The sequence below is a fragment of the Ictidomys tridecemlineatus genome, unplaced genomic scaffold (genome assembly GCF_052094955.1).
Source record: "Ictidomys tridecemlineatus isolate mIctTri1 unplaced genomic scaffold, mIctTri1.hap1 Scaffold_185, whole genome shotgun sequence".
Taxonomy (NCBI): Eukaryota; Metazoa; Chordata; class Mammalia; order Rodentia; family Sciuridae; genus Ictidomys; species Ictidomys tridecemlineatus.
In genome coordinates, this window is record NW_027521597.1 from 297,252 (window position 1) to 322,290 (window position 25,039).

At 60.4% G+C, this 25,039-nt stretch overlaps 1 protein-coding gene and 1 long non-coding RNA gene across 3 annotated transcripts in view; one reads left to right on the forward strand and one right to left on the reverse strand.

Moving 5' to 3' along the window:
- Nucleotides 1–25,039, reverse strand: part of Tafa5 (TAFA chemokine like family member 5) — a 72,993-nt gene that overhangs the window by 31,782 nt on the left and 16,172 nt on the right. Inside the window, exon 2 of the mRNA XM_078036117.1 lies at nucleotides 776–903. Coding sequence (XP_077892243.1) covers nucleotides 776–903 — 128 coding nt within the window. The remainder of the gene's footprint in view (nucleotides 1–775; nucleotides 904–25,039) is intronic.
- On the forward strand, nucleotides 7,573–21,223 carry LOC144372892 (uncharacterized). 2 transcript variants are annotated; one of them, XR_013432723.1, is made up of 2 exons: nucleotides 7,573–7,995; nucleotides 13,025–21,223. It is a non-coding gene; the product is annotated as an uncharacterized LOC144372892 (long non-coding RNA). The 2 variants fall into 2 exon arrangements; XR_013432722.1 differs by having other exon boundaries at nucleotides 15,579–21,223.

The following is a 25,039-nucleotide window of genomic DNA, read 5'->3' on the forward strand; positions in this document are numbered from 1 at the left end:
CTTGACATGAGCGAGGAGGAGCCGGACGGGTGGAGAGATAGAGGTCACACCCTGTGAACTCGCCTTCCAGCACCCAGGGCCACACCCACCTGGACTTGGGCTCTGTGGCCTCAGCCCTAGTGGGGAAGCTGCCCACAGGGCCCAGGTGTGTGCTGGGCAGTTGATCTCAGAGGAGAAATGTCAAAGAACCATCCACGAATGACCCAGAGCCATTTGCTCCCAGCCACCTCTGGGCAGAGCAGCTCGGGGACCTAGTGAGCAGGAGCTCTAGAGGGGAGTCCACAGGCCACCTGTTCAGAGGGAAGGTGGGACGGAGCTGCTGCCCTCAGCGTGCTCAGGGTCTGTAGGTGGCCCCTGTGCCACATCTGGGGGAACTCGGACAACGTCCCTTCTCAGTCCTGACTCTTTGGAATGTCCCCTTGGCCCCAGGTGGGCTGCAGAGCTCATCCTGGTCAGGAGGTTGTGGACACATGCCACTCCAGACCCAGAAGGCAGGAAGCCCTGTCACCCTCCACTGACCAGCCTTCTGATGGTTCCATTTCCAGATGCTTGGCCTCCATGTGCACCCTGTGACCATGATCAGGGACGGGTTGCCAGGGCCTTGGCCCCAAAGTGAGGTGGGGAGGAGATAGTGCCAGTGGCCTCTGCCCAGGAAAAGAGCCACCAGCTGCCACCTGTCCTGTCATAGCCACACTTCCACAGCCACTTCCCCTGGGCTCTGGCATCTCAGATGCTCTCCACCCCCGACGCCCCCACCCGAGGACGAGGCACGTACCGTGGTGGTCTTTATCCGCCCGCCGGGCTGTGTGCACGTCCAGCCTGACCGGTTGATCAGCAGGTCGCAGCCTTCCCCCTCCAGGCAGGGCAGCATCTCACACCACTGCTTTGTCTTGATGATGCGCGCTGTGGAGAGAGGAGGCGGTCAGTGCTGTCCACCCTCATGGGGTGTCCCCGGGGCTGGACCCTGGCCATGGTGCTTGGCACCTGGGTGTCACAGAGAAGCCATGGGGGCAGCTCCAGGAGTGCTGCCCAGGGACAGTAGGTAGGGAGGCCAGCCAGACCCCTCTCCTGGTTTGGGGCTAGATCCCCAGCCAGGCTCTGCGGCCATTAGGCACTGACCAGCAGGTCCTAACCCAGGGTTCTGGGGGCAGCTCCACTGGACAGCATCATGGCCCTGCCGAGGGGCAGCAGCCTCACTCGCTCCTTTGTTAGGAAAGGGTGGAGGAGGACTCCCTGGGCAGGCACTCTGCAGACGCACCCACGGTGGCCGTCCACAGGAGGTACTGAGCTGGGCTCCGTGCTAGGAGTGAGGCCTCCCAGGAAGTGGTGGCTTTGACAGCAGCCAAGCCCTGGCCCCCGGCCTCTCCCCTGCACACCCTGGGCTGAGCCCAGGGCCACTCCTGCCCCAGTGGCTAAGGCTCCGGGACCAGAGGGCCTCAGTCCCAGGTGTGGCCACTGGACAAGGCAGGGTGGGTGCTGGTGGAGGCCAGGCGGCAGGCGTGAGACAGGCTGTCGGGCCCCAGTCAGCTTCTCCCACCCCCAGGGGACCTGCACCCTCTCTTCCCTGCAGACCCAGCCTGGATTGTGTCTGTAGGGAGACTGCTCTGTGACAGACGCCCCAGAGCAGGGCACAGGGGAGGAGACCCCAAGTTCGCACTCTTCCGTCCAGAAACTTCCAGCCAACTACAGTGACGTCTCAGGTTGGAGAAAACGCTCCCTCCTCCCAGGGCGTTGCCGGTGGCCTGAGCTGCACTCTCAAACATGGCTCAGAGCAAGGACAGCCGGCATCAGGTGGGGCGCCAGCCACCTGCCAGGGGTAACTTGGATGCAGGTAAGCAGTGAACACGGGTCCTGGTGTACACGGGATTCCACCCAACTTCAACCCCCTATGCCAAAAAGTGGAGAAAACTTGTAAGTTTACATTTTTAAAAAAAAGCACCAGTGCAAGGCCCCGAGCCCAGGAGGGCCACCCCTCTGTCCCAGGGGTTCCTGCCAAAACAGGTGCCCTGCGCCAAACGCAGAAGCAACCACAGCTCCTGACGTGCTTCTCCCCACCCGCGAGGCCCTGCATGGACTTCCACGTCCCGTGGCTCACCACCTCAGTCCACCACCTCAGAATAGGATGGAAATCTGTCACCGGGTGCCAGGACACAGGTGGTCACCTCCACATCCCCCTCCTTGCTCCTCCTCCCTGGAACCATGCTTTGATGGGCATTGTGGCCCCAGAGGTGCAGAGTGCCAGGTGTCAGCTGCAGCTCTGCCACCTGCAGGTGGGAGGGTCCCTCTGCCACCCTCACAAGGCGCAGGCTGCGAGACCTTCCCTGCCCAGGCAGAGGGGACCTCAGCACCCACCCAGCCCTGCTCCAGCCATCTCACCACACCCCAGCTCCTGGGCTCCCTCAACTTTTTCTTTTAGAAAAGACAAACCGCAGATTCTTGATTGGCACCCACTAGAGCTGCAGTTGTGCAGGATTCATATTCAGTGAGCTTTCTCCCAAGCAGCAGAAGGGTGGCCACCAGGGCAGCAGCGGTGCACGTGCATGGGCCGAGAGCACGCTCTCAGAAGTGGTGTCCTCCAGAGGGCCAGCCAGCTGGCTTCCCAGCCCTGCCTTGAGCAGGTGCACAGGGCTCTCGCGGCAGGGATGGCCAGGGCCTGCTGTTTCTGGGTTGACATCCTTAATACTGTGGCAAGCAGCCCTCGGTGTCACATGGCCACTGTGTCTGGGGCCCCACAGCTGGCCCTGGAGGTCCTCAGGAGAGGTCTCACCCAGCAAGGACTGAGTCTGGGGGTCATTCCAGAGGAGGAGGATCTGGAGGCTGGGGACAGTCAGCTAAACAGATAAGGAGGCCCCCAGCTGGAGTGACCGCCCCTCCTTGCCAGTTCTGATGGACCAGGAGGAGCACAGTGGACGGGAGTCCTGGGATCAATCTGTTATGACTGCCATGGACACAGAATGGGACCCTGGGGAGGACGTGCTGCCCACCCAGCCCACCCCAAGGCATGCTGATACGCCCAGTCAGTGAGGCAAGTTGTCCCAAAGCCAGTCACAGGCTGGCTCCTCCCCAGGCCACTGCCAAGCCCTGAACACAAGTTCACGGACTGAGCCCCCCAGAGCCTCGCACTTGGAGATGGGGCCTTGGGAAAGCAGTTGAGGTCAGGGGAAGTCCTGAGGTGGGCCCTGACCTGACAAGGTTGGTGTCCTTGTCAGAGACACCAGGGAGCGCTTCCCAGAACCACCGCCTTGGGAGGACACGGGGAGAGGATGGCCCTGCAAGCCAAGGAGCGCCTCCCAGACCCGGCCCCGCTGGCACCTTGACCTTGGTCCTCCAGGCTCCAGAGCTGAGGAGTCTGAACTGCCAGCCAAGGTGTTCTGCTGCGGCGTCCCGGCTGGTGGTGGCAGCCAGGACGGCCACAGATAGGCAGTGTCCCTTACTGAATGGCAGACAGGCGTCAGAGCAGGGTCCCCAGAGGGGTCAGGCTGGGGCTGTGTGCACTGCCGCCCCCGCAGAGCTCTGGGAGAGGGACCCAAGGGAACAGTGGCCACCCAGGCTGTGCCCTCAAGCCCTCAAGGCCTCAAGCCGGCCTGCCATGCCCCCGGGCTCCCACCAACCCCAGCACGGTGGCCGGGGGCAAGGAGCGCTGCGGCCACACACATTCTCCTGGCTGCTCATGGGTAAGTCATAGCAGCCACCCGGCCATCGCTCCTGTGCCACTCTGGATGACAGTAAGAGACGGCACAAAAACCTTCTCAGACACCAACCCATCCCAAGGCTGAAGCCAAGAATAACCACGGATCAACACACCTTCCCACCCCATGCGACCTACAAGTCGTGCCTGAGACATTCGACACACGAGGAACCCGGGAGCATGCCTGGCCTCGACCGCTGAGCGGCGGCAGGGAAGGGGCTGGCTGTGGCCTGGAAGAGCCCCACTGTGTGCTCCCAGGTGTCCCCGGGAGCCACCCAGAGGCTCTCAGATAGGTGCCACCGGTCTGAGTCTGATGAGGCCTCAGAACACTTCACAGTGTGCCTGGGCCCAAGTCAGCCATGCGGCCCCGAGAACGGGAGCAGGTCCTGGCTCTCGTAAGAGGTGGGCAGGAGGGCCCAGGCTCAGCACCACCTGCCACCACAAAGCAGGGCGCTGGGGCATCCAGCCCAGGCCAGGGCCAGCCCAGGCAGCACAGCAGCACTGGTCCAGAAAGCTGGTCCTGGCCTGTTCGAGGGCACGTGGTGACTTCCGTGTGTGTGCGTGTGCCTAGCGTGCTCAGACAGCAAGCCCCCGGCGCTGGGGCTTGGGTTCAGATCTCACGCTACCTCATGGCAGCTGGGGACCTCAAGCCAGGGCTCTCCCTCTGAGAGAGTCCTCCCCGGGAGCTGGCAGACAGCACGAGGCTCAGCAGGCCAGCGCCCCAGTGCCCCTCTCAGCCCTCTGGGTCAGGCAAGGTGGAGGTGGGAGGCACTTGGGCTGCTCAGACCAAGGGCTGAAGATGCAGGCAGAGGCTGGGGAGACCTGCAGCTCGGGGCATCCTGAGAGCCCCACAGGGCCTTCCTTGCTGGGCCCCGGCTCCTCACTACCGCGTGCAGCCAGGCCCCTAGCCACCAGAAGCAGGTCACCTGCCCACACACAGGGGCTGCTGAGCCTGTCCCTCCTGGCTGCTCCCTCTCAGGCTGTGTCCTGCTGGCCCCAGGGAGAGCCCCAGGGACAGCCCACATGTTGGTGACAAGGGAGGCAGAGGAGGGCGGGTCCTGAAGGCCTTAGGTCAGGGGTGAGGAGGACAACTACACTGTGGCCTGCATGGTGGCCACACACTGCACACACGCATCGTCCACAGGCAAACATGTTCATGCATGTGCATAAACACACGTGTATACACAAGCATGCATGTGCACACATAAACACAGACACACGTGTAGCCACTCACACAGGTGTAAGCCCTGCATGCTCACGCCTGTGCACCTCCACACGGTGCACACCAGGCACACGCACACACACAGGAAGGCCCCTCTGGGGCCCTGTGGCTGGCAGTAGGCACATGGAAGCATTTGCGGAATGAATGGACAAGCAGAGTCACTGGCCCTGCCCGTCCCAGGCCTGGGTGTGCCCAGAGCCAGCGCTCCGAGGACACAGTGCCCGGCGCCGAGCACACAAGTCCTTCTGTTTGCCCCCGAGGGCTCTACTGCCCAGCCCAGCCCACTTCCTGCTGGAGGCGGTGGGAGGCTCAGTGCCGGGCCACCACGTCCCAGGGACAAAGGGGCTTTTCATGCCCCATCTCACAACTTCACTTCACCGGGGCACGGCTCCGAAGGCCCCGCCTCCGGCCTCATGTCTCTGCAGCTCTCAGGGCAGGAGAGGGACGTCCCCAGGAGCTGACGAAGCTTCCCGGGAGCCTGAGTGGTGGTGGCTGGTGGCCAACCTCTGGGCAGACATGGCCACAACTGGGCTGTGTGACAACCAGGAGGCTCCTCAGCATGCCGAGGTCAGGGGCCGGGGTCTCACATGTCCCACATCCCCACTGAGAGTCCCGGGCGTGCAGAGAGCAGGAAGCCCAGGAAGGGCGGGCCCAGCAGTGGGGCTCGAGGTGAGGTGCACGGTTCTGCCAGTCCTGGCCTCGGACAGGAGCCATGGCCCCGGGCTCAGTGAGGTCACGCTGTTGCCCTTTCCACCGGCCACGCTTCCCCAGAGCCTCATCAGGAACCCTGCACACAGCCCTGCTCTCTGGGGAGTCTGCATGCACACACACGCACACACAGGCACACACTCACGCCCACCACAACCACACCACAGTCACACACAGGCACAGGCACACACAAACCCATGAACCCCCACGGGCACTGTGTCCGCACACCCACAGCTCACATCCTCGGGCTTGCTGACAGCCCTGCATGGCATCTCTGCACCGTGGGGCTCCTGGCAGGGCCTCCCCGGCTCTGTGGGCAGCTCGCTCCCGTCGCTGCCCCAGAGCCCTCTGCGTGGACACCAGTGCTCCCGGTTGAGAGCCCAGCAGCTATACCCTCGAGGGCCAAGACCTGGCAGGTGAAGACCTGGCACCCGATGGCAGACCCCAGTGAGTACTGCCAGCAAGAGACGAGAAGGAGCCGGAGGGAGAGGGCCTGGACTTGCTCGGTCCCTGGTCAAGTTGCCACCACAGTTGGCACCTCGAGTGGTGGCCACAGGAGGGACAGGCAGATGGTGGACAGAGGCTCTCCAAGGACAAAGGACACCTAGAAGAGCAGGGTGTGAAATGCATCTGGAGGGGGACAGCTCCCGTGGGCAGGCCCACCCAAACGTACCTGGGCAGGGTGGGTGGACCCCCCAGCAGCACCGTGAGTGCTCAAGGACAGGGCCCCCACTGGAGTCCTGGAGGGAGGGGCACACTCACGCTTGCCAGAACAGACCCATCACAGAGCTGCCCCGCCACTGCTGGCCACCGCTCAGCCCACCAGAGGCCTGTGTCCCTGAACATGGGGTACAGGGACGGGGCTGTCACCAGGCCTCCTGTGAAGGTCGTCCTCAGGCACTTCCCCAGCACCCTCCAGTGACAGGAGATGAGGCCCCCACACTCCTCCTCGGGAGCCCCCAATTGGATGCTCCTGTCCACTACAGCAGGTCCCTGAGCCCAAGGGTTTCCTCTCACACAGAGATGCCCCTGGACAGCCAGGAGGCGCTGCCCACCTCCGGCCTGGCGCAGGGGCCGTCAGAAGGGAGGGAAGCTCGCCTTTGAGGTCTTCAGGAGGGGTGACCTGAGCTGCTGGACTGGGCCTTCCCCTTCCACCAACAGACTCCCGACAACCTTCAATCATCTGGGTGCCAACGGGGAAGTCTCCGTCCCCTGTGCAGGGGGCACTGGACCCGCCTCTTCAGGACCACGCCTGCGGCACCAGGCCTCCGCGCCCCAGCCATCAGCAAGCAGGACCCGTGGAGCACCTGAGGGGCCCGCCCTGCCCCTTCCTGTTCCTCTCTGCCCACCCCAGGCCCTGTCTCCTTGGGCTGCCCAGACTCCAGGAGAAAGGGCAGGCCACTCCACCGATTCAGCAAAGTGAGCCGGGTCCCTGGTGGTGGGCCGCACCTACACCAGGCCACGCCCTCGCCAGGCCACGCCCTCACCCTGAGCATCCGGGTGACTGCGCAGGCACAGCGCTGGAGCAGCAGAGCCAGTGCTGCTGGCTAGCAGGAGCAGGGAGCTCCGGGACAGTGGGGCGGCCAGGCCCGCCCTGTCCACAGACCTCTGACCACCCAGACACTGCTCTGTGCTGAGCCTCGTGGCCTCTCCCACTCGAGGCCTGTGGTCCCTGACAGCTGGGTGTGTCCTTCAAACTTTTGCAACCATTTGGGGTGTGCCATAGCCTGGGGCCAGTCCGGGAGCTGACAGTCCTCTCTGCTGACCCTCCCAGAGAGTGCTGACCTACACCTGGAGTAAAGGAGGAGCACCTGTGTGTTCTGCAGGGGCTTCACCTTCAAGATTAGCAGCCAGAGTGTGGGAGGGAAGGGTGCGTGTGTGCGCTCACGCGGGTGTGGGGGGTGTGCCAGCCCCTGTGTGCACACATGGATGCTTTCACAGCGCTCCTGGAAACCCACGTGGTTCCCAACAGGAAGAGGTGGGGCCCAGCATGGCACTCGTGGGGCAGGCTGGCCGCAGGCCCCCGGTGGGCTCCTGCCTCCCCCCGCCCCAGCCTCGAGCAGCTCATTAGCCGTGAGTGCAGCAGCAAACACGCAATGGAGATCTCCTCTCTGTCCCCAGTCTCTGCAGTAATTGGATTACTGCTGTTTAAAGCGGCGTCCTGTCACGCTGAAGGCCAGCTGTCCTCACGCACAGAGAGAGCAGAGCTTCAGAACATCATCAGGAACCCGCTATAAAAATGCCCCCCAGGATGGCCCCGGGTCAAGTGTAAGGTGTGATCACAAGAAACGAAGCTGTGCGATCAACAGGACTGGAGGCCACACGCCCCTGTGCGAGAGTGGCAGGCTGAGGAGCACAGGCTCCTGGGCAGCAGCAGGTAGGTCCTCCCTCCCACCCCTGCCCGTGCCCCGCGCTGTCTCTGGGAAACATCTGCCCTGTAAACTTAATACTGCAAATTTAAGTTTTATTGGTTTTGCAGTTTTATTTGTGTTTAATTTGTAAATGGGTTTGGTTTATTCTGATTTTATGGGGCGAGGAGGCTGTGGCTTTGCATTTGTTCATATGCCTACAACATTATAATAAAAACAATGGAGGGCAGCAGCGGGCAGCTCGAGGGGCCTTCCCTCCGAGGGACTGGCACTCAGCGAGCTGTTCAGTGGGGCCAGACCACAGCTGTATGGCGCCTGTTGGGAGACTGGGCCGGGGCCTCCCCATGAGTGGGCACAGTCCTGCCATGTACAGTGGCAGAAGGGAGCTCCGGAGGCGTTGGCTCTGGGGCCAGGTAGGCTCTGGGGAGGCCCTGCGCCCCTGTCCTCTTCCCAGGTGGGCACCAGGGTCCTTGGACAGCTACTCGGGGATCCACTGCGGGATCCCAGCTGAGGCGTAGGAATCAGGGTACAGGCCCTGTAACCGGCACAGGTGGTGCGAGGGTCACAGGTGACTTGGTTCCCCATGGTCAGTGAGGTGACATCTCCCCTGCTGGCCCCAGGGAGTCTAGCAGGTCTTATGGCTATTTCAGTCACTGTGAGGAAATGGAACATCCTGTCACCTGCAGTCCCATGTGGTAATTAGGTGCTGGTCCCAGGCAATCAGGGCCCCAAACTTGATTGAGCACTGATTTCCCTGCTCACAGCTGGGCCTGGTCAGCTGCCTCTTCCTCCTGCACCCCGCGGGAGTGGCTCCTGAGGGTGCTGCGCTGAGCATGGAGGTTGCTGGCCTGCCGCTCCCGCTCCAGGGCATGTTCCTGAGGCCCAGAAGCCTGGAAATCAGGCTGCAAAGTCCCCTCTACCCAGAATCCTTGCCCGGTAGGCCCACGGGCCGTCCAGACCCACAGCCGCTCTGACACACTCCTGCTCTCAGGACCGATCCAGTGTCCTCAGCTGCAGTGGCCTGCATCGGGGCCAGGACCTCCCTCCCTTACAGCCCTCTCTCCTCCAACTCCGGACGTAGGGTCAGGGCCCAGCATGGTGTGACAACTGTCCTCGGTGCCTGCTGGCGAGCGCCTCCAGGAGGGCCTGCCTCTCTCTCGCTGGAAGACGCCCCAGCTCCCAGCCACTCATCCCCTGCCAGCCTGGGGGCCTTGGATGACACACTTCCTCTCTTTCCTGGGAAGCCCAGGAGCAGGGAGGGCCTCTGCTCAAGACGACTTCTGCAGGGTGCACCCCGCCCTGCGTCTGGCCTCCCCTCCTCCAAGGGAAGAGAGCTGTGCCTCAGCTTCCCCTCTCCAACTCAGCACAGTCATCACACCTATTGCTGAAGCCCCTTTTCTCTCAGTATCACCAGCACCGTTAACATAGATAGGACTATCACCATCATCACTGTGAATATGACCACCACCACCATCACCATCCTCACCCTAGATAGTAACCATCACCACCACCAGGAATGCCTCATCACCATCACCATCCACACCATTGTCACCACCATGACTACCATCATCACCAGAGAATAGCCCTCATCACCATCACAGTCATAACCACAGACAGACACAACTGACACCAACATCATCACTAGAGATATACCCTTCACCACCGTCACTATCCTCACCATCACCATAGATAAAACCATCACCACCATCATTACCACAGGTATAACCGTCATCACCATAACCATAGATATAACTCCCATTATCACCATCATCACCATAAATAGAGCCATCATCACCATCTTTACCAGATATAACCATCATCACCATCACCACTGATAAAAACATCATCATCATCATAATCACCATCATCACCTTACATCTAACCATGATCGTCCTATCATCACCATTACAATCATAACCTTGGATATAACCTTTACCAATATCATTACCATATATGTAACCATCACCACCGTCATCCCCATAGCCATAACCATCATCACCATCACCATCATCACCACCATTGCCATGACCACCATGATCACTACCGCCTCACCTCCCTCTCTCCATTGCTGACATGGCCATCAGCCGTACCCACCTGGACCACCCATTGCCCAGGCCAACACAGCTCCCTTCACCCTCACGGTAGCCCTAGATGGAGGTTCTCGCTGCTCTACTCGTTTCACACCTGAACGTGAGGTTCAGAGAGGGCAGGGAGGCGTCCTGCTCCTCAGCCCAGGCAGCTCTCTCCCGTCTCCTGCCCCGTGCTCCAGCCTGGGGTGAGACGGCGACGTTCCATGCTGAGCTGCTAGGGAGCCGGGGAGCTGGGGCCATGAGCTAAAGTGCTCATGAAGCAGGGGCCCTTGCTGTGGGTGTGGGGACCCGGGGCAAACTGCAAGGCCAGCTAAACACGGGGTGCACAGACCTCAGCCCTACTCCACCACAGCACACTCGGGTGCGCTGTGCCTTGGACAGAGGCAGCTGGGGTCAGGCACACATTCCCGCAGTGCCCGGAGCACAGTAGCTGCTCAGCACTAAGGACGTGTCTGGCCTGCACAGGGACCCCGCAGAACACAACCTCCCGTGACAGTGTCCCTGCTCACAGGGTGTCCCAGTCACTTTCCTGACAGCAAGGAGTCCTCAAAGGAACTGCTCCCAGGCTGGGTGGGAACTTGTGGCCCGAGAACTCACAGTGTGGACAGGGCATCGTCCTACAAACCCACACTGTGGGCATGACCTGAGTCCCTGGAAGCACGGGAGCGGGTCCCCACCTATCTCAAGCTGGAGGCTGGAGGGAGCCAGGACCCCAGGCCCTGAGGAGGCAGCAGCCCCCACTCTGACCCTCCTGGAACGAGGCCAGGGCTGGGCCCACCAGGATGTCCAGCCTGTGTACAAATCCTGAGTCCTGCTCAGGGTCCCACTGCACTGCCAGCGTCACGGGATGGGTGGGGCTCCAGGGTACAGGGTGTCCTCCGGGGCAATGCACAGGGTGGGTGGGGCCCTGGTGGCTGACATGGGTGCCCCTGCCCTGGCCAGCTGTCCCCATGCTCTGTTGGAGTGTCCTGGCGGGCTCTGTCACCCCTGATTCCACTAAGGGTGGGACAGTGACAGCTGGGTCAGAGGCACTGACACTAGTCCTAGCAGCTCTGCAGTTGAGGCCCAGGCAGTGAAACTGACGCAGACATGGCCAGTGGTCACACAGCAAGTCTCCAGGACATTGCCACTGAGACCCTTGCTGGTCAGGCTTAGAGGCCATAGCCCTTCCCTTCCTTCTTCCCGGGCTCCGAGGGTCTAAGTGCACACATGTCCCTCCGATAAATCTTCAGTCACTTCCAGAGCTTGATACTCAATGAGTAGGACATCCCATGTTGGGGTGGGGGCCAGACGAGGGGGCACAGAGTGCTCACTCTGCCTGTCCCGCCCCTGCCCCAGAGAAGGAGCCCAGAGTGGGGAGGGGCTCCCGCACATTCCTGAGCCTGCGTCTGCCCTGCAGCCTGCCTCTGGACATTGCAGCAGGGCTTATGGGAGTGCAGAGGAGCTGGAGAGACCCCACCACGTCACAGCAGCCACTTCACGTCTGCCAAACAGCTAGGCAGGGGCCAGCTCCGGAACAAAGGTTTCCTTTCTTTCTTTAAAAGCAGGACACAGAGGCTGGGGAGCCCAGACTCTCCTTCCAACCCCCCAAGGAGCTCAGCAGGGCCCGGGGCAGGGAGGCAGGCAGACTGCAGGACTGAGTGAGCCACCACGGAAGGCAGCATCCTCTGGTCTCTTCATCTGTTAAGAACAATCTGCAGCCCCCAGATAACATCTTAAAATTGGACCACATCTTCTTTCTGCAGATTCTAGTCAGCATAATTTAGTGCCAACAGTCTTGATAATTATTTTTTCTTTAAATAGTTAGAGTAGAATGTATGAATTTCAGGACAGCTCTCTGATTAGGGTGATCCATTAGCTGCCTACCACCGTCCCCCCGCTCTGGAGAATGGGCAGCCCCGCTTGGTGATCAGCACTCGCCCTGCCCCCGTGCCAAACACTCCAAATCCGGGTAATCAAATTAGACTGAGAGGAAAAAAGCCGGCAGTTGTCATGAGCTACCTGCTTCATTATTTCATTAGGACCAAGATATGTAAATGGAAGGGAAAAAACACTCCAATCATTTTTCTTGGGCAAGTTCCTAAGAATCAACAGAAGCTGTGAGGAGGGAAGACGGGGAAGTGCGGCAAGGGTGGCCCCTCTGCCTGGTCACAGGAGGCCCCGGGGTCCTGGCTGCTGGAAAGGGCTGGGAGCACCAGGCAGCAGGGGGACGTCACTCTTCACGGAGGGGGGCAGCCTCACATCCCTGCACGCAAGAGTCGCACACTGCTTGGCTTCGGTGGTCTGGGGCCAGCCAGGAAAGGAGAGGGCTGGGGCTCAGTGTTGCTGGGAGGCCACAGCAAGTGGACACTGGGTTGAGAACTCTGCCTGCATCTGGGGAGCTGGTGCCCTCACTGACACTTAGACCCAGCAAGAATCACCATAGGAAGCTCCATTGGCTCAATATCTAGACCCCCTGTCCATCCATCCATCCACTCACCCATCTCTCATCTGTCCACCCACCCGTCCATTCACCATCCATCCATCCATTCATTCGCAATCCATCCACCTTTCATCCATCAACCCATCCATCCATCCACTCATCCATTCATCTCTCATATATCCTCCACCCATCCATCATCCATCCATCCATTTTCCATCCATCATTCATCCATCCATTCACCATCCATCATCCATCCATCCATTCACCAGCCGTCTACCATCCGTCCATCCATCCATCCATCCATCCATCTTTCATCTATCCACTCATCCATCCATCACCCATCAGTCCATTCAGCGTACTTTCATCCCCCTCCCCTCCCCTTCCTTTATTCATTGACCACCCATGCCTGCGTCCATCCAGGTACCCAAGCACCCTTCCTTCCATCTGCCACCCAGTATTCAAGCACCCAAGCACTGTGTTATGGTCTGAGTGTGTCTCCCTGATATTCTCATGTTGAAATCCTAGTCTGCAAGATGATGGCCTGGGGTGGCGGCTTTGGGAGGTGACAAGGACATGAGCAGGATCAGCACCCCTTCCGCCCTGTGGGGATGCAGAGAGGAGGGGCCGTCTGCCACCAGGAAGAAAGCTCCCTTCAGAATCTGCCTGGTCTGCGGATGTCATTTAAACCTCAGCCTTCAGTCCCCAGGACTGCAAGGCACAAACTTCTTCTGCTCATAGGCCACCTGTTGAATGGTACTGTTACACCAGCCTAAACCGACCAAGACGGCGTGCAGCCCTGGGCTCGCCTGCCTTTGCCCCGTGATCAGAGTCCCCGGGTGGCCTTAGACACTGTGCTGCCTGCGGGGCCGGGACCGCGTGCCCTCTGATCTCCTCTCCCTGGGTGGAGAGAGTCGACGCCGGCCACCCGGGGGGGCCACTCAGCCTCTTCAGGCTTGGCCTGTACCCTGTCAAGACCCACTGGACTTTGGGGCTGCACGTAACTTCTCTGGAACCCACAAGGAGGGTCAGCCAGCCACGGCGGATGGGGCCAGGACACACTGCGGGTTCCGAGGGCTCTGCAGGGCAGTTATCACCACAGGAGTGCCACTGTAGAGAAGCAGAGTGGACACACCCGAGAGGCAGAAGGCCAGCCAAGGACAGGATCAAATTAGATTGAGAGGAAAAAAGATGGCGGGCCTGGGTGGTGGGCCTGGGGCACCCCTGTACACAGGGCCGTCACGTTTCCACGGGGCCAGGTCAGCTGTCCCTGGGGTTTCAGCAGACCTCAGTGACTAATGGCCTCAAGACCCAGAGGAAGGAGGGAGGCTGTGGGGCTTCACGGAGGTGATGGGGCCCTGCGCTGCAGGGGCAAGTGGCTCCTGGGAATCACAGCTGTCTTCTTGGTACCCCAGCAAAGCCACCTAAGGAAGTGCTGAGCTCCTCGGGAGCAGCTGCCAGGGAGCCCCAGCGCCAGCCCTGCCCACCCTTCCCTGCCAGCCCAGCCCGGGGCGCCCCGGCTACCATCTCTCCTGGGCTCCAACCTGGTTCAGTGTCCCTTGCCCTGGCACCCTCCCCGCAGCAGGCACCCAGGTCAGTGCCCCCTAAGGACCCCTTCTCTGCCTTGCCAGGGGGTGCCTGAGGTCCTGCCCTGGGCATTGTTCCCAGAGCTGCAGGGCCAGGGCGGGCATGGGTCTCAGGCCTGACCACCTGGCTCTGACCCCAGCTGTGTCTCTGCGCACAGCGTTTGGCACACTGAGCCCATGACGTCACCTGGAAACGGGCTGCCAAGAGACCTTCTGGGGACTCTAGGCATGAGGGACGGCAGGGGCAGTGCTGGGGACTCTGAAGGGCATGGCCTAGAGGGCACTGCCACTTGGTCAGCTCCTCAGGGTGCACTCGCCCATCTGTGTGCACCAGTGGAGACTCTGCAGGCAGCAGCCACGCCCACGACCCACCCAAGGTCACTAATGACCACTGCCCAGAGGTGACCACCCAGGGAGTCTAGCAGTTCCCGAGCCTGGCAATGCCCAACACAGCTGCTGCTGGGACGGCTGTGGAGACAGTTCAAGTCACCTAACTCTGCAGGGTGCGCATTTCCCGGGAGGGCGGCTGGACAAGGGGACTCAGGGCAGACACGCCGCAGGACCTCCAGGGCCAGGCCTCAAGGTGGGAAGCCAGGAACTGAGAGGACTCAGTGCTCAGTGTTCTTACACAAACTCCAAGAGGCAGAAACCCAAGTCACACACCCTGTTCGGGAGCCTGGCTCTGGAGACAAACCCCCAGGACGCACTAAGCCACAAGCCACGGGAGGACGGAGGCAGAGCCTCCCCCAGCCAGGGAGCTGGCCGCCACTGGTTCCTGCAGGGCAGATGCCCAGACGTGTGCCCACCACTTCGGTATTTTCCTTTGGCCCCTGCGGGTCCAGCACAAGTTCCAGAGTTCCCGAGTGGCCACGGGATCCACCTGTCCAGGGTACACCCAGAGGGGACTCTGAAGACACACAGAAGGTGGCGCATGATGACATCAACCCACGTGGCCACCAGGGATGAGGCAGGCACCTCACAGTGGCCCGAGCCCTCCTAGCCCGCCCTCTGACACAGAGGACACTGAGCAGGAGCGCTGGCCCCACCCTGAGCACCAGCTGGGTGTCCTGGACCAGAGAGTCATTGAGCCAGTCCTCACGGGGTGGCTCAGGGGCAGGCGGGGATGCAGATGTGGGCCTGGGGCTTCTCCAGCTAGAAGGCCCAGTGCAGGTGGAGCCCAGGTGGCCGCAGGCGTGGGGACCACTCCCCTAGGGGCTGCACCTGCACGCTGTCGGACACCCCCCAGGCTGTTGGCTCTGCACTGGTGTCCCAGGGTGGCCGTGACCATCACCACTTCCTCTGCCCGAACACAGGCAAGTCCTCCCTGATGTTCTGGAGGCCACAAGTCAGACCCAGTGTGGCCAGGGCCACTCCCTCCAAGGTCCAGGGAGGGCCCCTCCTCTTTGTTGGCTCCTGGAGGCCGCAGCCTTCCCTGGTCTATAGGTGCCTCACCCCAGGGGCCCGCCACTACTGGGCTTTCTCTCCTGTCTGTCCAGAGTTGCCGGTTCTTCCCAGGACATAAACACACTGGACAGGAGCCACCTCCTCAGTGGCCTCATCTTGTCACATCCATAAAGACCCTGTTCCCAGGTAAGGTCCTGCTCTCTGGACTCCAACAGGCTTTTCATTGAATTCCACCAACCACAGAGCTTCCTGGGTAGGAGTGCACTGCAGGTCCCTGTGGCCAGCAACAGGCCCATGGAGAAAGGACCATCCGGGCCGAGAGCCTGCGGGGTCCTCCCTTCACACCTGGCCCTGAGACGGTCACCCTGCGGCGGGGAGGGCAGACGTGTGACACGGGAGAATCTGTTTACAAAAAGGAGAGACGGCTTCAGGCTAAGTCGACAGCTGTGGACGCAGGGACAGGCGTCTCCACTGGACGCCCCATACGCTGGCTTCTGCCACAAAGTGGCGTGTCTCTACTGATGACCTGTGACGTTCCTCCTGGCTTTGATGCCATCATTTCCTGAGTGTCTCAAAATTGGGGGAAATCTGTCCCTGGCATTTGATGCAGTTTGCTGGGTGACAGGTACGACGGGCAGCTGTGTCCTCTTGAGGTTCTGGGCGTTTTGTGCTCAGGGATAGCAGGGCACAGGGGTGGCCCAACATGCTGGGCCCCACACAGTGGTGTCTCGGAGGATCTGCCAGTGTTCTGAGACCAACCGGGACTGAAGCAAAGGGCCCAGAGAAGGAGAGCACCACACAGGATTCCAGTGGCCTGTCCATTCTCCATGGAGCCTGGCACAGGTCAGTCCCACGAAGCTGGGGCCCAATACGGTCCTGCAGGCCCAGCCCAGCAGGGGCCAGAATGCAGCTGACTGGGCCATGAGGACCCCATGGGGCCCACGGCACTACGCTCCTGCAGCCGCTGTAGCAGAGGAGTCGGGGGTCTCTGCTCTCCCCTCTGGACAGGCCTTCCCCAGGGGAGGGCCACCTCACCTGCCACTGAGTCCTGGCCTGCAGGAGGTGCCCCAACACTGGTGCTCAGTGCTGGGTCTTGGCAGGGTGGTCCTGGGCTCGGGCTCTCTGCCCTGCGCTCCATGTCAGGGCCCTGCTGGCCCTCCCCGTCATGGCCCTCCCTTCACCTCTCGGCCTTCTGGCCCTGGACTCCGCTGCAGGGGCCGCCTGCACCGAGCAGACTCTGGCTTTGCCAGGAGAGAGATGGGGCAGTGCGTGGGATGGAGGGGCCAAGGCTGGCCCTGCAGGGAGGCTCTTCCTCCTCCTGAGGATCCAGTTAGGCTGTCAGCGGCCAGTACCAGGGCAAGTGCCCTCCTCTGCCATCAGGGAGCTGCACGTCATCCCGAGGACACGGTCCATCTGGGGTCTGGGTCCAGCATGAGCAGGTGCAGTTTCAGCACTAGACCCGCTGTCCTGTCCCCTCTGTGTCTGGACCACAGTCACCCACCCACTCCCATCAAGGTCGTAGCTGCCGCAGAGGGGACTGGGGGCTGGTGCCCGCCCTGGAACCCTGCACAGCCTCCTGGGGCCTCCGGGACTCCTGGAGTCAGCACCGTCCTCCCTGCGCACAGTGGGGCAGCTGAGGCTCCGGAGGCTGCCCAAGGCTGTCGGAGAGGAGGGAAGAACCGGGTGGACCCGGAGCTGCTGGCCTGAGCCCACCTGGTCAGCAGCAAGTGACATGTGAAGACAATGGAGTGAGGGGCACGGCTGGTCCCCAGGTGTGCTGGTGCTTGGGAAGGCTCCTTCCCCCTGGAGCGCCGGATCCCGAGTTCCCAGGGAGAGGGCCGGGGAGCCCGTCAGTCCTGCAGGCTTCCACCGCATCACGGGGCCTGCCAGGTGGGGGTCTTCACGGGGATTCCCGTCTCAGTCAGCTGGGAGTCCCATGTGTCTGGCCGGAGGTCTGTTTTCCGATTCATTCCTGATGAGCACTGTGTTTCTGTCCCTGCGGGCAGACCTCCCGCCTGTGCCCAGCCCCTCTGCCCTGCGGGTGCTCCAGGGACCCTCCAGCCACCTCTCAAGGCTCCTTCAGGTCCAGCATGCTGCAGAGGTCCATTCTGAGCCACCCCTGGCCACAGGCCCAGCGTCCTCCCAGGTTCCCTGCTCCCTCCCTACTGCCCCGACACAGGACCAGCAGCTCAGGCAGGGCAGCTCCCTCCACCACAGAAGTCCCTGCACAGCGTCCTCCCGAGGACCCAGCAGTTGCCCTGGCACCCACGTGGGCCTCACCCCATCCCCAGGTCCTGGCCACCCTCAGTGGAGGGCCAGACACTGCGAGGTCCTCACCTAGAGATATACCCAGAGCCGCCTCCCAGGACTGTGTGATGACCATGTCTGACACCAGCCGTGTGTGTGTGGGGGGGAGTTCCCTGCATCCTGGCCTCTGGGGAGCCACAGCCTCGCGGCCCACAGCAGGAGAAGGCCACTGTTCCTGTCCATCAGCCTCCCTGCTAGGAGCTGCCAGCTGACCACGCTGGGGACAGCTCTGTCCTGCACACCCAGCCCAAGGCAGATCTGTCTTGATACAGATTTCCTGGCCCTGACGTGGCAGCCGGGGATGCTGGAAGTGGTTTCCAGCCAACAGCCAGGCAGGGGCGCCCCTGCACAGAGACAGCAAGTGTCCTGTGGAAGGCAGCAGGGCCCAGGGCTACTCCTGGGTGCCCAGGAGTGACAGAGCTGCCGAGGTCCTACTGAGGGCAGTGCAGACCTCTCTGGTCTCTTCATGCGCGTGCTGTCCGGAGGCCGGGCCTGGGACCATCCTCACGGTGAGATGAGGAGACGGGTTAGAGACATCCATTGACCTCCTCGAGGTCAACGGTCTGGGAGTGGGCACACAAGGGCCAGCACACCCGATCCATCTCTGCATAGGTCAGTAGAGGCTGGGGCAGGCTGGCTCCGGTGACCAGAGACAGCAGAACTGGACGGAGTTCCTGTGTTCTCCCGTCTCGGGGATGGAGGTCAGCCTGCGACTGTCATCAGCCTGTGATGTTTGTGTCCACCTGTGAGCCTCGGGTGGCCTCCCAGAGCCAGGGCTCCCTGTCGGTGGGCAAGACGTACTAGTGATTACCGGGTGCTGCTCTGCTCACAGAGCAGGAGGAGGCTGGGCTGTCCACCTCCAGCACCTCAAACCTTCTCTTCCCAGCAATGACAGGGCACTGACCGCGCCACCGCCCAGGCCTGTCGTGCTCAGCAGAGCCTGGCAGCCCCTCCTCTAGCTCTAGGAGAGGCCTGGGGAAAAGGCAGAGCACCTGCAGCCACCTTCCTAGGTCTCTTCACTTCCTCCTCTGACTTCCAGAGAGAGGTAAGATAGCCAGGGGTCACCAGCAGAGCACAGCAAGAGCAGGCAGAGAGGGACAAAGGCAAACGGCCCATCGAGCCTTTCAGAGAGGACACTGGAGAGAGGTACAAGATGCCACTCTGTCAGCAAGAACGGGTGCTGCAAGAGGCTTGGTGTGGGCACGAAGGAGGAGCTCTAAGCTAGCTCATGGTGGGACTGCCAGAGAGGAAGATGCCTACCGCACTGACACACTCAGGCCACCATCTGGCAATGAGTGACAGGGCCTGACCTCTTCCAGAGAGGACCCAGGACCCGGTGCCCTGGTCCCGAGCACCACCTGCCACGAGCAGCCTGTTCTCCAGAGCAGTCGAGCCCACGGGGCCTGCACCTGATGACAGCACCCTGCAGCGGTCCAGGGAGAACGGTGACAGTGCAGGGTGGGACGTGATCAAAGATGAGAGGCAAGAGACCCCTGAGCCAAAGTGCCACTCCACGTGCCACCTAGGTGCCAACACGCCAAGGAGACCGCGTGATGCACCTGGATGCAAAGCCCAGAAGGTGCCTGGTGCTCGGCTCTGGAGAGCTGATGGCATGTCTCACAGCCACCAAGAGGGTCTGGGGGGCAGGGAGCACGCCCTCGAGATGGCGTTCGGTACCCAGCCAGGGTGCCCCGCTCCACCAGCCAAGCTCTGAGGAAATATCTATCTGACTTTTGGCAGCTTCTTCGACCACATGTGTTCTTTCTTTCTTTTTTCTTTTTGCACTCCAAGGCTCAGTTTTATTTGTGAACAGGAAGGTAGACACTCTTGCAAACACGGATTCATTTTAAGAGTAAGTAATTATCTAAAAAATAAGATTTCATAGATAAGATACTAAGGTAGAAAAATATTCTGGAATACAGGCTCCTCAGTGAAGAAATTCATTACACATTTTTGGGAATCATTCTGAAAGATAAAAATTAAAAACAATGATCTATATGCCCTCAATTGTTTCAACTGTGAGGACAATTAACTGATGACCATGGTATTTCCTTCCATGTAGATTTTTTAGCTGGTCTTTTATTATTTTCAAGATATGGAAATAGTAATATTTATATTTGTAACTTTTAAGGAAGATTCTCTCTTCTTAAGAAAAGGTTGACACATGTATTTTTTTCAAGAAAATACAAGAAAAATTAATCTTTCAAAAAAAAAAACTAGTAGCAGTTTTTTAGGATAGTGAAACATGACTTCCATTTTCTTCTTTTGTATTCTACTCTTCTCTACTGTCCACAATCCCTAACAGAAGTCTTTAGGATGCTGGTTGTAAAAACAATCAGAGTGGGTGGTCATCTCTCAGGCCCGCGCAGGGAGCAGGTGGGGGGAGCGGGAGGATTCCTCGTCATGTTCCCGGAGTCCATGGTCCAGGCCAAATAACAAGGAGCCCAAAATAAGAAAATCCTGAGTCTCCACAGTCAAGTCTGCAGAAAGCCTCTCTTAGCTGATCTTGGTAAATACGGCCGAGTAACATCAACCACGCTCTGATGCTGCCTCTGGCCCTTGAAGAAGCTGCTGTCCCCACTTGACAGGTGAGAAAACTGAGACCTGGGAAGCCAAGGGGCAGAACTTCCAAGACACAGGTACCACGTGCAAGACTCAGGACTGAAGCCCCACACCACAGCTCCACCCCTGGGTTCATTCCCCCTGTCGGACACCCTGGGTCACGGGAGGACGCAGGTCTCCTTCCCTGTGAGCCTGGTCAAGCAGCAGGAGCCAAGCTCTGGGGGCTGTAGGTGGGGCCTTCGCAGGTCACACCTCCTCGCCAGCGTCCGTCCGTCAGAGCAGGTCACCTGCAGGCTTGCTGGCCAGGAAGCAGGATCCTCTCTGCAAACATGGGACCCCACAGCCTCTGACCAGAACACAAGTTCCTGAAGGCCTCCCTGCTCTGGACAGCCCACTGGGCCCAGCACAGATGAGACAGAAATAGGGGGACTGTGACTCCTCAGTGGGAGTGGACGCTGCCCAGACTGCAAGCCCCAGCCAGCAGAGAGCATCAGCTGAGCAGGTCCGTGTCTGTCAGTTGACACCCAGAGGCCACCCAGGCCCCAGGCAGGGCTGGAAAGGGGCTTCCCTGGCTTGCAGTCAGGAGAGAGTTTTGCCATGCCACAGGCACAGGGTGGTCACACTGAACGGCCACAGGACGGTCAGGTGGCTCAGGCCCTGCTCATCGTTGGTCTTTGCTCCTGATGCTCCTGCTGCTGGGGGGGCCTGGAAGGGTGAGGAAGACGCCCTTCCAGGGCACCGTCCCCACGTTCTGCACGTGGGACTTCAGGAGTGTGTCAGATGGCGTGCCCTGCTCCTCCGGGCTGGCGGTGCCCCGGAACAGAAGAGATCCTCTGGCGTTTCCTAATAAATACCTGTGTGTAATGTTTCCCCAGCCCTCTAATTTATGTGTAATGACAATGACAGTTTGCCTTAGCAAGGTTTAGGATTTTATTCACACAGATAAGTTAGCACCACCTGTCCCAGCCTTGGGAAATGGTGTTTCCCGGCCTTATTTATGATACAGAGTGAAGTCACCAGGGGCCCATAAAGCCCGCTGCGGAGAAGCTGCGGTTCATAATGGTCTCCATCATGTACAATCGCCCTCATACAACTTAGGAGGTGCGTTCTGGCCGTCAGGGCGGTGACAAAACACCTCGACCCAGCATTTTCCTACATCCTGATGAGATGGCAGAGTTGCCGGGTCATTAACCAGTGACTCCTAAATCCTCCCCGTGCTGCCAAGAGCTGCAACCTTGGGTTCGACTCTGCCCAGGCCACATAGGCTGTGCTCCCTGGTCCCGCCTGCAGATTCCTCCATCCTGGGGCTCAGAGCCTCCTGGCAGAGGTGGCTGGGGGCTGGGGCTGACTCTGCTATGTGTCTTTGGAGTCTGAGCTGACAGCAGGCCAGCCACGGGCCCAGGCGTGCAAAGGCAGATGTGGGTGGCCTGTTCACATGCCCCCGAGACCTGGCTCCCAGCGCCTCGTAAGTGGTCTGAACTCAGAGTGTTTTTCCAGCAAAACCTTCAATTAAAAGAACACTCCAAATTTTCTCTGTAAACCCAATCATGACCTCTTCAGAGGAAAAATGCCCCAGATAAAGGAATTGTAACAAATACTGCATTTATTTACCATAAAAACCACCATTAAGGACGGCCAGCCCGCAAAGTGCACACAGCGATTAGCGGCCAATTACAGGATTACTGGCAGCGCCAGCCGAGAGCCAGCTCCGAGCACACTCAGCCCGGAGCGCAGTCACGTGGGCGCGACCATAGTGCCCTCTGAGGGGCTCTGCACACATCACCCAGGCCAGCGTCTGTCCACACCTCCTGCTCCTCACCGCCTACCCTCATCCTGGAGGATCTGAGAGTCAGCACGGCCTGGGGACATGGCGGAGGGGGACAAGTCATTATTTTTTCGTTCTTCCCATTTGAATCTACCTGAATGGAGAAGTCATCCCTGATAGGAGGCTGCCCAGCCTTGGGGTGTGTGACAGCTGGGCACAGCCCAGCCATGCCATCGCCACCAAGCCACTCGAGGTCTCCAAGCCTGGCCCCTTCCTGGGAAAGGCTGGAGAGGTGGGAATGGGGACGTGCCAGTTCTCGGGGCAGCACCAAGGTACCATGTGGGACGTGACTCAGATGAGACCCCCTCGTCCAAGGAGAAAGGACGCCACCCTAAGGCAGACCTGGGGAAGGAGACAGGTGCTTCTTCATAAGTACACCAAAGAGCCCTGGAGTCCCAGAGAGGGTGATCCCCGGTCACAGGCCGTCCAGTGGGCTCCCCCTGCCTGGCATGTGGCTGGTGGACTGGTCACGTTGCTGCCCACCAAGGAGGCAGAGGCACGGGTGAGGTCCTCTGCTGAGGAAGGCAGCCGCCTGGGCCTTCGAGAAGGGGCTGTGGGACCAGGCCCCGGAGCCTGCGCTGGCCCCACACCTCTCTGCAGATGACCCCATGCACCAAGCTGACCCACACTGCATCTCCTTTCTACGGGTCTGGAGGTGGCCCAATGCCTCTAGGTCCATTCAGGCTGCTACAACGAGTGCTGGAGACAGGTGGCTTACACCAACACATTCCATCCTCCCAGTCCTGGAGGCTGAAGTCCAAGGTCAAGGTGCAGAGTCTGGCGGGGACCTGCCTCCTGGCCTCCAAAGGGCTCCTTCTAGCTGTGCCTGCCCTGGAGGAGAGGGGAGGGGATTCTCTGGGCTCCTCCAGAGGGTGCTGCTCCCAGGGCCTCTGCACTCCCAGAGGCCCCAAAGGCCACCATCAGCGGGGCCAGAAAGACACACGGATTTCGGGAGGACACAGACCTTCGGGCCACAGCAGTGCCCATCAGCATGACTGGGTCCCCCTCAGCCTGACTCGTCTGCCCTAGAATGGAGCCGGTTCTGGCAGGCGAGGCGCGTGCCCCGTGCTGGGGCTCCTTCCTCCAGAGGCTGGCGGAGTGCACGGGAGACCGCCGCCCGGGTGCAGCCCTGGTGGCAGAAGCTGCGGGCCTGTCACGGGAGTCAGAATGGGAGAGAAATTGAATTAAACGGGCGGCGGGTTATAATGCAGTGCCAGAGTCCTGAGGAGCATCAATATTCAAGCGAAGACCGTGAGGTAAATAAATACCAACAGGAGACAGCCAGCTCAGAGCTGGGAAGCTAATGTGCAAGACTCTTAATATCTAATATGCAATACCCACGTCAGGACCAATCAGGCTGCCCATGCATCACCATCAGAGCGAGGCTATTTCAGGAAATGGAATCTTATTAGGACTTTTCCAAAGCTTCCTCTCTCCTCCCTGGCCTGTCTCCTGACACTGGACACTGGCCTCTCTGACTGCAGTACACACCCATCTCCTGGGTGAAGAGACAGGACAGGCAGATAATCAGGCCATTAGGCAGCAGTGACCAGGCTGGGCAGGTGCCGGCCTCCTCTGGGCTGGCTCCTCCCAGACACGGGTGTGGGGCCTGCCCGTCGAGCAGCTCCGAGGCACACAGCTGCCTGGAAGGACCAGACAGATGGTGCCTGGTGCAGGGAGAGGGGATCCACGTCCTCTTCTCCCTGCCCTGCTGTCCCTGCTTGGGCTGTGCCACCCGGCACCAAGTGCAGCCTCCCAGGACACCACCCACGTGGCTGGGGGCGGCTCCCTTCTGCTACCTGCTCCCAGGCAGACCCTGACCACTGAGCCCTGGGGGACAGACCAGGTGGACCTCAAGCGGGTCCTGAGAGAACATCACACAGGGTCACAGGGCAGCCTCCGTCAGCTTCCCGCCCAGGGGGGTGGGTCCTGTGAAAGTCACCATTCCCAGGAAACGGCAGCTCCAGCCCGGGAGCTGCAGACCTCTGTGTGTGATCCACACTAGTGATTCATGGTGTGACACACCTGGCGAGGGTCACAGCCCACGGCACACCAAGAGGACCCTCGTGCCACATGTGGCCTTTAGTTAAGCACAGTGCGTGGGTCCTGGACCATCAGCCGTAGCCCAGCAGCCCCACCACCGCACGCGGACCCAGGGCAGGGAAAGTGGAGGCCTTCTGCTCCACTTCTCTAGAAAACAAACTTCTCTAATATTCTAAGACCTATTAAAACAGAGAAACAGACGCCCTGGCTCCAGATGTTGTAGAACAAGCCTTGTGGCCCACACCTGCTTCCCAGCCGAGATCAAAGCTCAGAGTCCTCCCAAGGAGGGAGGACGTGGGACCTGGGGTTCCCCGCCCACCTGTCCTCTCCGATTGGCAGAAAGGACCCTCCTGACTGCATGGGTCCAGCTCTCAGGAGAAGCACAAGTCCCCTCCTGGATGGCAGACACCGGGGAAGGCACATCGTGGCCACTGCCAGACAGGGGGCACACGGATCCCACTTCTGCCCACACGGCCATCAAAGACCACCAGGCCAGGGGCCCATGGAGGGGGCTGGCTAGCCATGCCCCATGGAGCCCGTCCTTGTTCTCCTGGGAAGGGGCAGGAGGCCAGGGCTGCAGAGTGGGGACAGGGGAGTGGGAGTATCCCCCACCTCCTTGCTGCAAGACCCACCCTGGGAGGTTTGCAGGGTGGAACAGGAAAGAGGGAAACAGAAACCCCACAGGTCCCTTAGCCTTCGGGGGCGGGAGGGACACATACAGCAATCTGTGATGGCGGTCCCGCTGCCGCCAGTGTGAGTCGCACAGCTGATAAACGTGATGTGGTGAGGGACTGGCCTGCCCCCCCAGGTCTGCCA